The 13,552-nt window shown below is 46.9% G+C and overlaps 1 protein-coding gene across 1 annotated transcript in view; it reads right to left on the minus strand.

The window, feature by feature from the left end:
• LOC8026835 (DNA-dependent protein kinase catalytic subunit) overlaps positions 1-13,552 on the minus strand; it is a 374,591-nt gene that overhangs the window by 117,070 nt on the left and 243,969 nt on the right. Inside the window, exons 66-67 of the mRNA XM_029967180.4 lie at positions 12,842-12,962; positions 3,001-3,520 (exon numbers count right to left, since the gene is read on the minus strand). Of these exons, the coding sequence (XP_029823040.2) occupies positions 3,001-3,520; positions 12,842-12,962 (641 nt within the window). The remainder of the gene's footprint in view (positions 1-3,000; positions 3,521-12,841; positions 12,963-13,552) is intronic.

Consider the following 13,552-nt stretch of genomic DNA (forward strand, 5'->3'; position numbering starts at 1 on the left):
TTGCCAAAAACTAGAGTTTTGATGAGGAGAAAATGCCGCAATCATGTGGAATGTTGTTCAAATTGACATTTTGCATAGAAAAAAAACAGATTTTAAGGTAAAAAATAGAGAGCCCCACTCACCATATATTCTAGTTAAAGCTGAAGCTTAGAAATGCTCAATATTCTCCAGCAATTTTATACGATAGATTTCATTGCCAAGTGAGGTGACTTACATCAATAGCTGTGTACCAGTGTTGCGGAATGGGCACCCCCATTCCATTCCAATTCCATTCCGGGGAATTAGAGTTTTCGATAATTCAATTCCTTTCAATTCCTAGGAATGGAGACACTGGGCCCATTCCCACTCCTGGAATGACTGAATCGTTCCATTCCATTCCTTTAATTCCTAAACGTAAAAATTGGCACTTGACAGCTACATTGTGTTGCCGGCATAAGCAGCAAAGCTGACATTATCAAATGCAGAGATAATTGCAGAAAAAAAAAGCAAAATTCCTCAAAAAAGCACTGATTTTACTAAGCGGACCGCTGGTGGCACAAAGTGTTTATTTACAATGAACTTTAAACATCGAGAAAGCCCCTTGATATGTCGATGCTTCTTTAGGACATCGGTCTCGCGACCACGTGGCTCGCAACAAACAGCAAAACTTCAATCCACTCATTTTCTTTCCTTTTTTTAACTTTTTTGCATTTGACTTTTAAAACATACGCGGCCAGCGTGTTCGTTTGATAAGACCATAAAAATATCCAGTTCGTGCGTGGAGCAGAAATAAGCTATATTACTGTATTCTTCAAATACAGCAACACGGCTAGTACACTGCTGGAAGCGACTCCGTGCACAGCGGCAAGGGCCCATCCTCTGACAAAATGCAACCTCTGCGGCGCAGCACGAGGGACCGTATAGACCATGTCATGAAACCTGTTCTAAAAAGCATAAGTTCACGCTTGCTTTACGAATCTCGATATTTCTTATCGTATTCAATTCAATTTTTGGCTGATTCGCCTGCCCCTTTCCACCCTTCGCATACTCATTCTCGTGTTTCCTCTTCAGATGGCGTATAAAGTTCGATGATATACGCCGACTGCACCGTGTATAGTTTCGTTGCACAACTTTCAGCGCGCAGCTTGTTTATTTTCTTCGCGACTAATGTCGAAAAATGTCTTCCACGATGCCATGACTCGAACTGTATTTATCTTGTCTTCTCGTACGAATTGAGATGTTCCTCTTCGCGCTGATCGAGTGGCGGTTTCAGGCAGCAGACGGCACCAACCGATTCACTTTTCTACCTCGGTGTCGGCTTTTCGCGTTGTGGCGACGGGTCGGGCAGTCAGCGTTGACAAAGCTCTTCACATCAAGATACAATTCACGGGGTATTAACGCACCGTCCGAATTGACATTCCCCGTGTTTCCTCTACACTACCGTCCAACTGACTTCTCACCGCTTCAGACAGGGTCCAGGCCAAGGAGCACGAATGCAGACCGGACAGCCGAGACGCGCGGAAGCCAAAACCTCAGTGGCAGCTAGCACCCAGCTCTCCTTCTCAGTTGCCCTCACAGCAACGGTTGCGCCTCGTCTGGCGCAGGACGGTCTTTTTGCAGGTCTTGTCAGTTTGGTCACACCAAGAGCGGTGACGATAGTTTACTTCACCTTACGATGGGCCTCAACAGAGAGCACGAGAGTCATCGAAACCAATCCAGTGCCTTCTGGGTGTCGCGTGACCCTGCAGTCCCACTCACGGTACTGGATTGCCTAGGGTGACTTGTAGCGTCCGCAGCAGTCCATCGCTAGGTGAAACGAAGTATGCAAAGACTAAAGTCAAAGGAAATGAGCGGGAATCCGCTAGCTTGCTTGTAACCCCAGCCCCCTAAAACATATAACAAAAAAAACAAGCATCGGAACAAAGACCAGGTAAAAGGCGGACTTACACTACAAATGCGGTATAAAAAAACGAGCCTCGGAGCAAAGTGCAAGAGGAGAAGAGGGAAGTGAATCTTGCTTTGTTTTAATGCCGAAGCAAACCCAGACTTCGTATTCAAAGGAGTGCGCACGAATGAACGTGGAAGGCAGCAGGGTTGGCTGCATGCTAAACAACGCTCCTCGAACTATAAGAAAACAATACCTGATCATCTTGCGGCGCCGCCCAAGTCAACGAGTTATTTGAGCTCTGCGAGTTATGAGTCGCTCCTGCTCCCAGATCTCAGTCTGTGCGCGCGCGTGCATTCCACAAACCGTTGCAACAACAACAAAAGAAGCATGACAAGAAGTTCGATGAGGAGTTGTGCATGGCGGTTTCTTTCTTTGCCGCTCCCTTTTCTTTTGCTTGGTGCTTGGTTTCTTGTTTCGCTCTCGTGTAACGCCATCGAAGCCCGATGCCTGCGCGTCCGTGAAAGGCGCCACGTTACCCCCCTTTGCTCTTCGATTTGACGCTTGTTTGTAGTATTGCTTTTTTTTTTTGCTTATAAGTCTGCTAGGGCTCCACGCGGGCTAGCAGTTTCCTCCTCCTTTTATTTCTGAGCAACTGACTCGTTGACTGGCTCGGTTTAACTGACCGTAAACACTAAAAAAAAAGAAAAAAAGAAGAACCGTGCCCATTCCATTCCCATTCCATTCCGGGCAAAAGGCACCTAATTCCATTCCCATTCCGTTCCCCTCAACGTTGCCGCCATTCCATTCCCATTCCATTCCAAGGTCGTGAAAATGCGGAATGATTCCGGAATCATTCCAACTCCGGAGTGGCAACTCCGCAACACTGCTGTGTACCTCCCCCTGTAGCTTATCAAAAAATAGTCCTACAAGATGGAAATTCATAGAGTGCATTAAGGCAACGAGACGAATAGACCCTCCAAATTTTATCAATATTGAGCAACTGGTTTAAAAGTCGACACTTGAAGGTGGTGTCACCCCTTGGTCACAATCGGTTGCAATGCAATTGGCCACACTTTAACGCTAATCTGAGAAAAAGTCATCATAAACGACTTTTCACGCAAACGGTGGCCCACCTCAAGAAACTGCTCCGCAAAGCAGCGCACGTAGTAGTCCGCCTTGCCCATGTCCTTCTGCAGCAGAAACAGCAGCACCAGTTCCTCGACACACTCCGCCTCGAGCAGTCGCTTCCGTGCCGGGTCCTCCAACCACTGCCGGATCGACTCCAAGAATTGGTCCTCGCCGCTTCCAAGCTCCAATGCTGTCTTAACCCGGCTCTTGACGTACAGCGGCAGGTAGTGCTCCTCCGAGTATCCGCCGTCCCACAGGCGGTCCCACTTGTTGCCGGCACTTCGCGCCAGTCTGGAGTCCACCTCCCGTTGCAGCTCCGTCCACTCGCCGAGAAGTCGGCAACACTGGAGAACGGCGTCGTCCCAGATGGAGCCGCTCGACACGAGGTTGCGGTAGGCGTCTCTGGCGCCCGAGTAGTCGCCCTGTGCTTCCTTCTGGAGCGCCTCTTTGGCTTTTGCGTCCACGTCTTCGGAGCAGGACAGGGTCGCCCGAACAGTGTCGTAGTCTCCCAGAGACTTGTACAGCCTGAGAAGGAATGCATCAACTGGGTGATATGGCTGGCCCCTAACCGTTTCTGGCTCTCATTCCAGTGACGGAACAACAAAATGCGAGTGCCAGTCGAACGCTGACACGGCACTCGTCTCCTCACTGATTGGCGGCAGAACACCTTGCTCAAGTGTAGGGTGTTTCAAATAACGAGGCTCGATCTCAAATGGGCCGTAAAAATTGGCACCTGCACGTAGCGATCTAAGCTTTTCGTCAAAAGTGTATTTCGCAGGTCGGTTTTATCTTGCAAAATTAAAAAAGCATAGCTCCCTTTCTGTAAGAAATAGGGCATAAAAACTTGCCAGGATCAATGGCGGACGGCGACGCAGAAGACCGAGTCAAGTGGCAGGGCATGTTCGGTGTATGTATTGATAGATGACACTACCTCCTCACCAAGACTGCTCGCAACAACCGAGGTCTAATAAAATCATCATAATCTTTTTGTAATGTCCCTTTAATTTAAAAATGAATGCAAACAATAAAAGCAAAACTTGAAGTAAAAAAAATTAAAACAAAATGTAGTTGCATAATGACGGCTCTTGCTGCTGACGGATTTTGTCTGCCTGCCCTCTGCTTTCTTTCGCTGGTTGGCCACACCTACTGACGCTATCTATCACTATGTGCGCCCAACGCATACCTCGGCAAACCTCACTCATGAGGGCCCACTCACCCTCACTCACCCTCATCTTCACAGGTGAGGTGCGGGTGAGTGAGTTTCCGAACAAGGAAAATTCTAGAGTGTGAGTGTGAGTGAGGGCCGTGAGGGATGTGAGGACCATGAGTGCGGTGAGTGCATGAGGGCGGTGAGTGCGTGAGGGGTGTGAGGGTGGTGAGTGCGTGAGTGGTGTGAGGGCCATAAGTGCATGAGGGCCGTGAGGGCGGTGAGGGCCATGAGTGTGTGAGGGGCGTGAGGGCGGTGGTGTGTGAGTGACATGAGGGCCGTGAGGGCGGTGAGTGCGTAGGCCCCCTTCAGACGGAGCAACTTTCTCAGCAATTTTGGTGTTGCTGGTGGGTTGTTCTTTAGCTTTCCCTATAGATCGACACAAATTGTTGAGAGCGGCTCCGGCTCGAAACAAGCGAGCAACTCGGAGCAATTCGAAGACGTTTGAAGAGGCGACATCCAATCAGGGACGCAATATTTTCATGTGATACCTCGTGTCGGTGATGATGGCAACAAAAGACTTGGTTCTGGTTTGAAATTGATTGTTTTTAGAAATAAACTGTTTCAGAAAGTTGCATTAGTATTCTCAACAGAGATTTAAATGCATAAAAACATGTTTATAGCGTGTAGTTCTGTGTCTAAATAGTGCAAGAAAAATAAAATTCCATGATGATGATGGAAAATTGCAGCAATTGGTTGCTGCGTGTGAATGCGGGTGGCCCGTGTTGCTGGTGTAACGATGTCTAGTTTCTGAGCGAAATTGCCCCGTCTGAAGCGGGCCTGCGTGGCGTGAGGGCTATGAGTGTGTGAGGGCTGTGAGGGCGGCGAGGGGCATGAGGAGTATGAGTGCGCAGGGTGGTGAGTGGCGTGAGGTTCAGTGAGGGTGAGTGAAGGGCTGAAGGTGAGTGTGACTGTGAGGATGAGGGTGAGTGCAGCTGTGAGGGTGAGTGAGGGGCTTAGGTGAGTGTGGCTGTGAGGGTGAGTGAAAGCGACCTAAAATGCCGACCACTGGCCCAACGCACCCCGCCACTCGTCGCGGTCGTCTGCATCGCCGTCCACCATTGACCCTTGGCAAGTTTTTTGGCCCTATTTTTTACAGAAAAGGAGCTACACTTTGTAGTTTTACAAGATAAAACCGACCTATGAAATACACCTTTGACGAAACGCTTAGATTGCTACGCGCAGGCGGCGATTGTTACAGCCTAGTTCAGATCGAGCCTCGTTATTTCAGACACCCTATTGATCCGAGTAACACCCGCGGGTCATATCGTGCGATGAAACAAAGATTGGTTCGAGTGAGATGCTGTACGTGTCTCTAGCGGGCGTTGAAGGAGCGAACTCCGGGCTTTTGCCGAGCACGTGCACTCTTTTTTTAATGCAGAACTGCATTCTTAAAGGGACACTGACACATCAAAATCGTAATTTATTTTATTATCCGAAACGATTGAAAATGATGCCGGGACATTACCCTCAAAATTCGAAACTTGGGAATTCAGTATTTGTGAATTAAAAAAACAATTTCCAAATGCCGAATTTGAAGTTCCCGCGCGATCCGCGCCAGCGCAGTGAGTCAAATTTTGCGGTCTCCTGCGACTCGACTTTCTTTCGGACCTCCGCACCACGCTGTGAAGCAAAGCGCAGTTGCTACCGCCACCCGAAGAGAGGAGGAGGTGAACAGGCGGGATAGAAGGGAGCCGGCGCGGGGAAAATCCGGTTTCCGAGGCCTCTGCAAAAGCCTCTGCTCGAGCGCCGCCAAGGTTTCCGAGGGAGAACACAAATTCAGGAAGCGACAACACACCGAAATCTGATTTTTGGTATTTCAAAAAGAAAGGCCGTAGTACGTTCGTAATGCGTTAAAAAACATGTTTTACGATTGCCGTTATTAAATGTTATAAAAATGTCGCCTACAAAGCTTCTAAATTTCCTGATTTTTGACGTCATCGATCAAAAGAAGCAAGGAGGTTAGCGCGGGAAATATAAACGCCAAAAATAAAAAGGCGCGCACGCGCGCAAGGAAATTTTTTTTTGCGATGCGTTTTTTTTTTGCGTGTCTATGACTACAACTTGCATCGTTGTAGAAAATAAAAAAGAATACGACCTTTGGGGTGTCAGTGCCCCTTTAATGAAGCTAACTTTGATCTAGACTTTAAAAGTGAAGCGTGCTATGACGGCCACAATCGATGAGAGAGTTGGCTGGCTGCCAAACACCTGCGCCACAAGCTCCGCCAGCCACGCAATTCAAATGTGTAAAAATATTGCAAAAAAAGAATGAAAGGAACAGGACTCTGAGAAACTTTGAGAAGTCTTCACAATGTACAGGGCCGTGGTGAACTAAACTAATTTTAGAGAAATTTTTGGAGTAGAAAAGTCTACATTTTGGAGCACTTTAAGAACAGAAACGCCGAGTTTTGGAGCACCTTAGGCGTAACTGTGACATCATTTTAAAAAAAGCATCTTAGTCAAGTTGTGCCATGAGTTACAATTCAAGAAAACTAGGTTTCGACTACAAGCCTTGGAAAGTATTGAATAGAACTTTACTGTGAAACATCTAAAATTGCACCCAGAAAACTATTTTAATTTAGGAACAAATTTTGACTAAAAATGAAGGAGCACGACTCGGGAACATTAATGCAACATACGATTAATGGTATGTTGCATCATACATCGTAGCATGTACGATGGATGATGCAATGATACGACGGTTAGGATTTATATACTGAGTCCATCGGATAGATGGATGAATGGAGATACGGCTGAACCAAAGTTTGGCCATTCATTGGAAAGTACAGGAGGCAAATGAGCAGGTGCTATTGGCCGAGAGCGGGCTGGGTGTATTCCAGGGCATTTTCACAGATTTGAATGTGGCCAGCCAGAAGCCACGAATAATACCCTGGCGGTGGTTGCGAGAAACAAAATTAATAGGTGCGCCACTGCAACTCTCGGTGACTGAAAATATGGTGCACTTTTAAAACAACACTTTGCGAGCTCGTCGGGTTGCTGGGATTGCGTGGCCACGCAGTGCTACTCCGTTGTTATCTTTTCCTGCCAGCGTGATGGCCTTTCATTTAAATAAAGCTTCCTATTACCGCAGTATCCCAAGAGATGCGCCCATCCCCAAAGATAACCCGCCCTTATTTTTGGCACCATTTGCTATTCTTTCAAAAACATTGAAAGATGTAGCCCCCCTCCAGTAATTGCAGGGCTCCGGCCCATGGTGACCTCGGCAGAATTGCTGTTACTCGGACACAGTGGGGAATAAGTGAACATTGCAAACTGTAAAGCACAGTTTTCTATGCTCCCTTGCCTTTCAATGTGAAAACCGGTTAAAAATGTTCTTGATTGCACACCGAAAGTTAGCCCAACCATCATTTTCAGCCAATTTGCTCTCGCTTTTAGGTAGGCTATCTCTTGAGATATTACGGTAGTGGAGTTTTCATTTTGTTTTCATCTTAACGACAGACACGAGTCCGTAGACGCAAGATAATTCGCCCGATACGGTTAACAAAATTGCGAACGTAAACAAACGGTCACGATGGTGATGGGACTAGTCACCTTATACCGAGTACTGCCTTTTTTTTTTTAGTTCGGTTTCCGATTTTGATTGTAACATGCATATATTTTTGGGCACCGTTTTTTGGGGAAAAATGTGTGCGTTAACTGTGCAAACAGATATGTATTAGCTGACGACAAAGGAACAGTTTTGGTTTGTCTAACGACCTTATAATTTCTGCTGCAGGAGCAGTTGTCACTGCGAAAAAGGGAGCGCTTATGTACTGAACATCTGGAACAATTAATTTGCTTGCACGATAATTTGCGCATTAATTGCATTTGTAGCTGACATCCAACTTGCACGTCTCCGACCAAGTATGCCCGTAGCCAAATGGTTATTGTTCTTGGTTCCTACGCAAAGGGCTTAATGTTCGATGCCTGGGAGTGGATGCGCCCTTTTGCTACTTCTGTAAATGTTGCATTCTAGTAAATTCGAAAACCCTGTCGCTTATTCGAGGTTAGAATGTTCTACACGCCGAACCTTCTATGCCGATTGCTCCAGAACCCAACGTATGTACATATATAAGGGGCTGCACATGGCAAGCCGGAGTCAGTCTCGCCCCAGCGTTCGATCCTGCTGTTTCGCCGCCATCGATGCCTGCGACGCTAACCTTCTTCTATTTTGTTTTAAGCACAAGTTCGCCCCATTACACATTTAGTTTCTCTAGTCATTTGACGCCTCATCATTTGTCACTCGTGACAATTTGCTGCCTAGTCGGGTAGTTTCATTTACTTGAATTTGTTATCATTTTTGGTTCGGAAGGTAATAAGAATGTATTTGCTTTTTTTTTTATTTTTTTATTTCTCAATTATACACACGTTCGAAACATAATCAATATTCAAAGCTATTTTTTTTCAAATATTCATAGTCGAAAATTTTAATATTCGCACACCTTTAATATTTAGTGATTTTGTACGTGCAAACACAGAGGACAAACATGAAGGAGTGGACAAGGACAAGTCTTGCTAAAAATATATTTGTATGGCAGAATTACCGTATTTACACGAATGTAGGTCGACCCTTTTTTCAATTTTTGAAAATCTGAAGTGGGGGGGTCGACTTATAATCGAACCAAAGCATTCCACTGCTGGCAAAAACGAAACAATCGCGATATCATGGACACCTCGGCTTGTTACCAGTTCAGCCGGCTGTACCCCGAGCACTACACTGTTTTGTGCGCTCATTTTACAAATTAATTATTTTTTATTTGCGCAAACGAATATTATTGGTAGCGATTCGCAAATTAACCCGAATGCACGGCGGTGAACAGAGCACGGAGGCTGCGCCCGACTCCCGGGGGGCGACGGCACTTCTCGTAAGAGCCACTCCGGAGGCCGCTGGAACAGCCTCACGGCTCGCTTGGCTCGCTCACCCCGCGGCGTTGCGGCTTCGCAGTTTTTTGCACGATTCACGTTCGCACATCGTTTGATCGAGTACGAGATCATGCTGGTGTGCTCACTATTGGCGAATTCGCATGGTTCTTTCTGCGTGCTCTCGAGCGCTCTTTCCAGAGCGCGCAAAATCAGGTGGTTGAAAGAGAGTGGTGTGGCCTGATCAAGTGGTTCATTCCAAGGGCCCCTCTCCCCCTCAGAGCGCTCTCTGGCACCCCGTCTGTAGCCGTCGGAGTGCGCAGCGGCGCAGGCGTCACATGGTAGCTGGACGGTGATCACGCGGTTTTGTTGATGATGGCCGGCAGTGTTCTGTGGTGGTGTGCGGGGTCCGGCATGACGGTGATTGATGTCTGGTTCTACAAAGTGCCTGTACATTCGACAATGCAAGGACTGGATGACATTCGTTTGCAACCGTAACAGGAAAAGTCGACGTGTGAAGTCTTCCCAGTGCTTTCACAAGATCGTTGATCTCACGGCGGTAAATCCGCTAAGCCTAATTGACGACGAAACAGCTCGCAGAGCTCGCCGCTGTTTTACCAAATTTTGTAGTTGCTTCAAGAAATTTTTGAGGTTTGGTAAAAGTGCGTTCAAAGGTTTGTGTTGTAAAATAAAGGGAGAGCCGAATATAATGCATTGGGGTTTGTGTCACATTGCGATGCTTGCACAATATTTCGCCGTGAGAAAAATGCGGTTTATTAACCATTTTATATTCGCCTGCTCAGTCGTACGTACGCATGACCGCTATTGCAGCACGTTCACTGTCGAAAACGCAATGAGTTGACATCTGTTTCCAAGCGTTGGCTTTCGTTCCGTTCTGCAAAAATCAATTCGCATACTGTTTTTTTTTACATGCCGATGAGTAAAACAATTTACGTCACAACCGTTATTTCATCACGTTGTGAGCGTAAATTTTGCTCAATCGTCCACCGTACGCTGTAAGATCGTGTTGTTTTTAATGCAGTACCAATGTCAAAAAGTTTTAATTCCGTGACTGGTCTGAGAATGTCAGAGCGCTCTGAAGCCAGCAGTTGTGATCGGCTGAAAAGGATCCCGAGTAGCTCTGGCGGCGAGGAGGGTGCGCTCTGCTGAATCGAGGTCAGAGGAGAGAGGCAACCACCCGAATGCACCATATGTTCATTTGTATTGAAACGCGTGATCCGGGCAGTTTAGGTTTTTGGTGCTCGTTTATGGCCATTCTTCACTCAGAAGCAACCAACAACTGCGCTGTTGGACGTAAGTTCGACCCGTCGGAGTGGGTGACGCTCCAGTGGAGTCAGCGGTGGCGCAGAATCTTAAAGCGTGACGGCAAACGAAGAAGCTTCCGCAGGTCAAAGTCTGGATAGATGGAGATGCCTTCCAGAGTTGGAGGTCAGGCTTGCAACGTACGCCGCAAACGAGCGCAATCGGTCCCTACCCGTGACGTCTGACGCGATCGCCGAGGAAGCGCGGAAGATGCGGTTGATGCTGTCATTTACAAAGTGCGAGATTTCGTTGGACGCCACCGCCGACGTGCTTCGAGAACGTAGCAGTGATGACGATGGGACTGACATCACCAGTGCGGACGAGTCGTACTCTAGTCGCGGATGGAGTGAGAACGACAGTGAGCAGCTTCAGTTGTCCCGCCTCCAGCGTGAACTTCCTAGTTCAGATAATGCCTGGCCATCTCATGCACCTCGCACATGCATGCGCAGCCAAAGCACGCTAGAAGGCATCATCGCGTGTTGGAGGCTGGGCTTTCAAAACAGATACTTTGCCGTTCTCACGTGTTTGCAATAAAATGTGCATCTAAAAAAAAAAAAAATTTTTTTTTTTTGTTGATGTGCGATGTGGGGGGGTCGACTTACAATCGAGTCGACCTACAATCGTGTAAATACGGTATATACAGCTGCCTACCGATTATTCGGACTTCGCAGGGACCAAACAAACATTCGAATAGCGGTCCGAAAAATCAGCAGGTTGAAAAACTTGCCTTTATTACTTTCAAATGGGCTTCAAAAAGCTGTACCGTATTTACTCGCAGAATGAACACACTTTTTTTTCCGAAAAATTGATGCAAAGTTGGGGGGGGGGGGGGGGGGCGCTCATTATGTGAAGTAAAATTTTTGCGTCCGTATTTACTCGCATAACCAACGGACCTTTTATCCTGAAAAATCAACGTAACTTCTTCTCTTTGCGCGCGGCGCGCGACTCCGTAACCAAACTGGGCTGTGCAAAAAAAAAAAAAAAGAAAAAGAAAAGCTCCTTTGGTTTTTTGTTTTCTCTTAGTTTGGTGGGTTGTTTTTTTCATTATTTTTTGCCGCCTTTTGCAAGCTGTTTTGTTTGCTTAGGCGTTGCTTAGGCAAGGGTTTCTCCACTTATCTTTCTTATCTCCTTGCACGCGGCGCCCGACCCCAAAATCCAGACTTCACTGTGCAAAAAAAAAGAAAAGCTTCTCTTCATGTTTTTTTTCTTGCTTCCGTTGAATCTTTTTTAATTTTTTTAACGCCTTTTAAAAGGCATTTTGTTCGCCCACGCTGCCCATCCATTCGCGACCTCACTACGCCAGGATAGGAAAGTCCGTTCATTTCGCGCGCGTGGGGGGAGGGGGTCAAAATTTTGACGTCCGAGTTGGGGGTGCGTTTATTACGCGAGTGAAAAAAAAGTTGAAATTTTGAGAGCAGACTTGGGGGGTGCGTTCATTATGCGAGTGCGTTCATTGTGCGAGTAAATACGGTAAATAGTGCCTTCCTTCAGGTTACGCCTGCGTGTCTTGTTTCAGGTTACGCCTCCGTCTGCATTGGGAACTTTCTGTTAGCTCGAGAATCGCTGCCTTCTTTTCTAGCGTTATGGTCGAGGACTTTCTGCGCTTCTTCACGACACATCGCGGTGGCAGAACAACAGATGGGGCCATGACGTCCAAGCCAGCATTGTCAGAACAAGATGAGAGCCGCAAATCCACGAGCGCAAAATGGCGACTGGCGACGCGAAAGTGGGGTGGAGGTACGATGGAAGGAAACAAAGCAAAATGAAAATGATGATGATGACATGTAGCTAAATGGAAAAAAGGCTAGCATAGCGTCACCTAGCGGTAGAACTCAGGAGTACTCAAGTAGCGCTGCCAAACTACAATTTTTATAGGGTTGGTCGTGTGCCAAACCAAGCCAATCCATTTGCAGCCAACATAGAATTCAAAATGGCCCCTTCTCGCCGGCTTTTCCCGCTGATCGCTCGCGACGATTTCGTCCACATAATCAAACTTTTGGACTTCAAGCTGTCCGAAACATTGGTTGTGAATATCCACTATTTCTATGGGGTAAGTTACAGTTCCTCCTTTAGCTCAGAATTATCGAACAAGTCAGAATTATCGGAGACCGAAAAAACGGTCGGCGACTGTAGCAAAATTACTATTAGAAATTAGAATCCTGGTAGTACTACAACATCAGTTCTCAGAATGGGTTTCTAGGAACAGAGGTATTCCCCAGATCATGCTTGGGGGTTTCCTCGACCATCTATACCCGTAAATTTAACAAAAAAGAATTCGGAGCGTTACACAAGTGGTCACAGTCCATAAATGAAGTAAATAAGGAATAATAAATAAAGGCCTGTGCACCTCAACACGACATGTTCTATTGTTTCGTCCTCCCCTTGGCATACAGCACAATGACATACAAGGATAGATGTTCTCTCAGGACCTGGATCTGCTGCCCAGCATCACTTACTGCGCCATCTGGAGCCAGGGACCGCAGGCTTGAGCAGCCTCTTTCCTGGTTCGCTTGGGTGACGGCGGTCTGGGCTCGCTCAATGCACGCACACGCTGCACCTCCTCGAGAACCAGGATCCCTGTGCGTCAACAGAGCGTTGCAGGGAGGGGAACAAAGTTTTGGGGGACTCCTTAAGTCATGCGGGATAATAGCCCAGCAAAGCATAGAAGGTTAAAGTTGGATCACACTTTTGCGACAGACTACGACCGTCTACGACACAGCCAGTTTTTAAGTCGCTCGCGAGTGCTTACGACGGGCCACACAGAAGCGATGGCGGTCATAAGCGGCTTAAAAACCAGTTGTGTCGGAGTTTGTTGTAAAATTGTGAACCAGCCTTTAATCTTGATTCTCTGATGACCTTTAAAAGCACTTTTAAAGACAGTGAAAAAGAAAGCTGGTGGCAGCAAACTGGGGAAGTTCTAGCGCAGCCTCAAGTTTGTGAGGAAGACGAGCAGTGTTCCTAAAATAAGCAGATAAGCTGCTGCAAGGAAATAATCTTTTCACAATTAATTGGATTATTTGTTGCAAATAATCCTTTTCCCCATTGGGGTGGGTCCATCACGTATAGAGGGAATAAAAAAAAAAGTTGAGGAAAAGGAATGCGAGCTTCACAAACACTTCCTTCAAGACCAAGCGCTTGTGAACCACCATGTTTTACAAATGCAAACT

Source organism: Ixodes scapularis, unplaced genomic scaffold, assembly GCF_016920785.2.
Source record: "Ixodes scapularis isolate PalLabHiFi unplaced genomic scaffold, ASM1692078v2 PGA_scaffold6__148_contigs__length_123643588, whole genome shotgun sequence".
Taxonomy (NCBI): Eukaryota; Metazoa; Arthropoda; class Arachnida; order Ixodida; family Ixodidae; genus Ixodes; species Ixodes scapularis.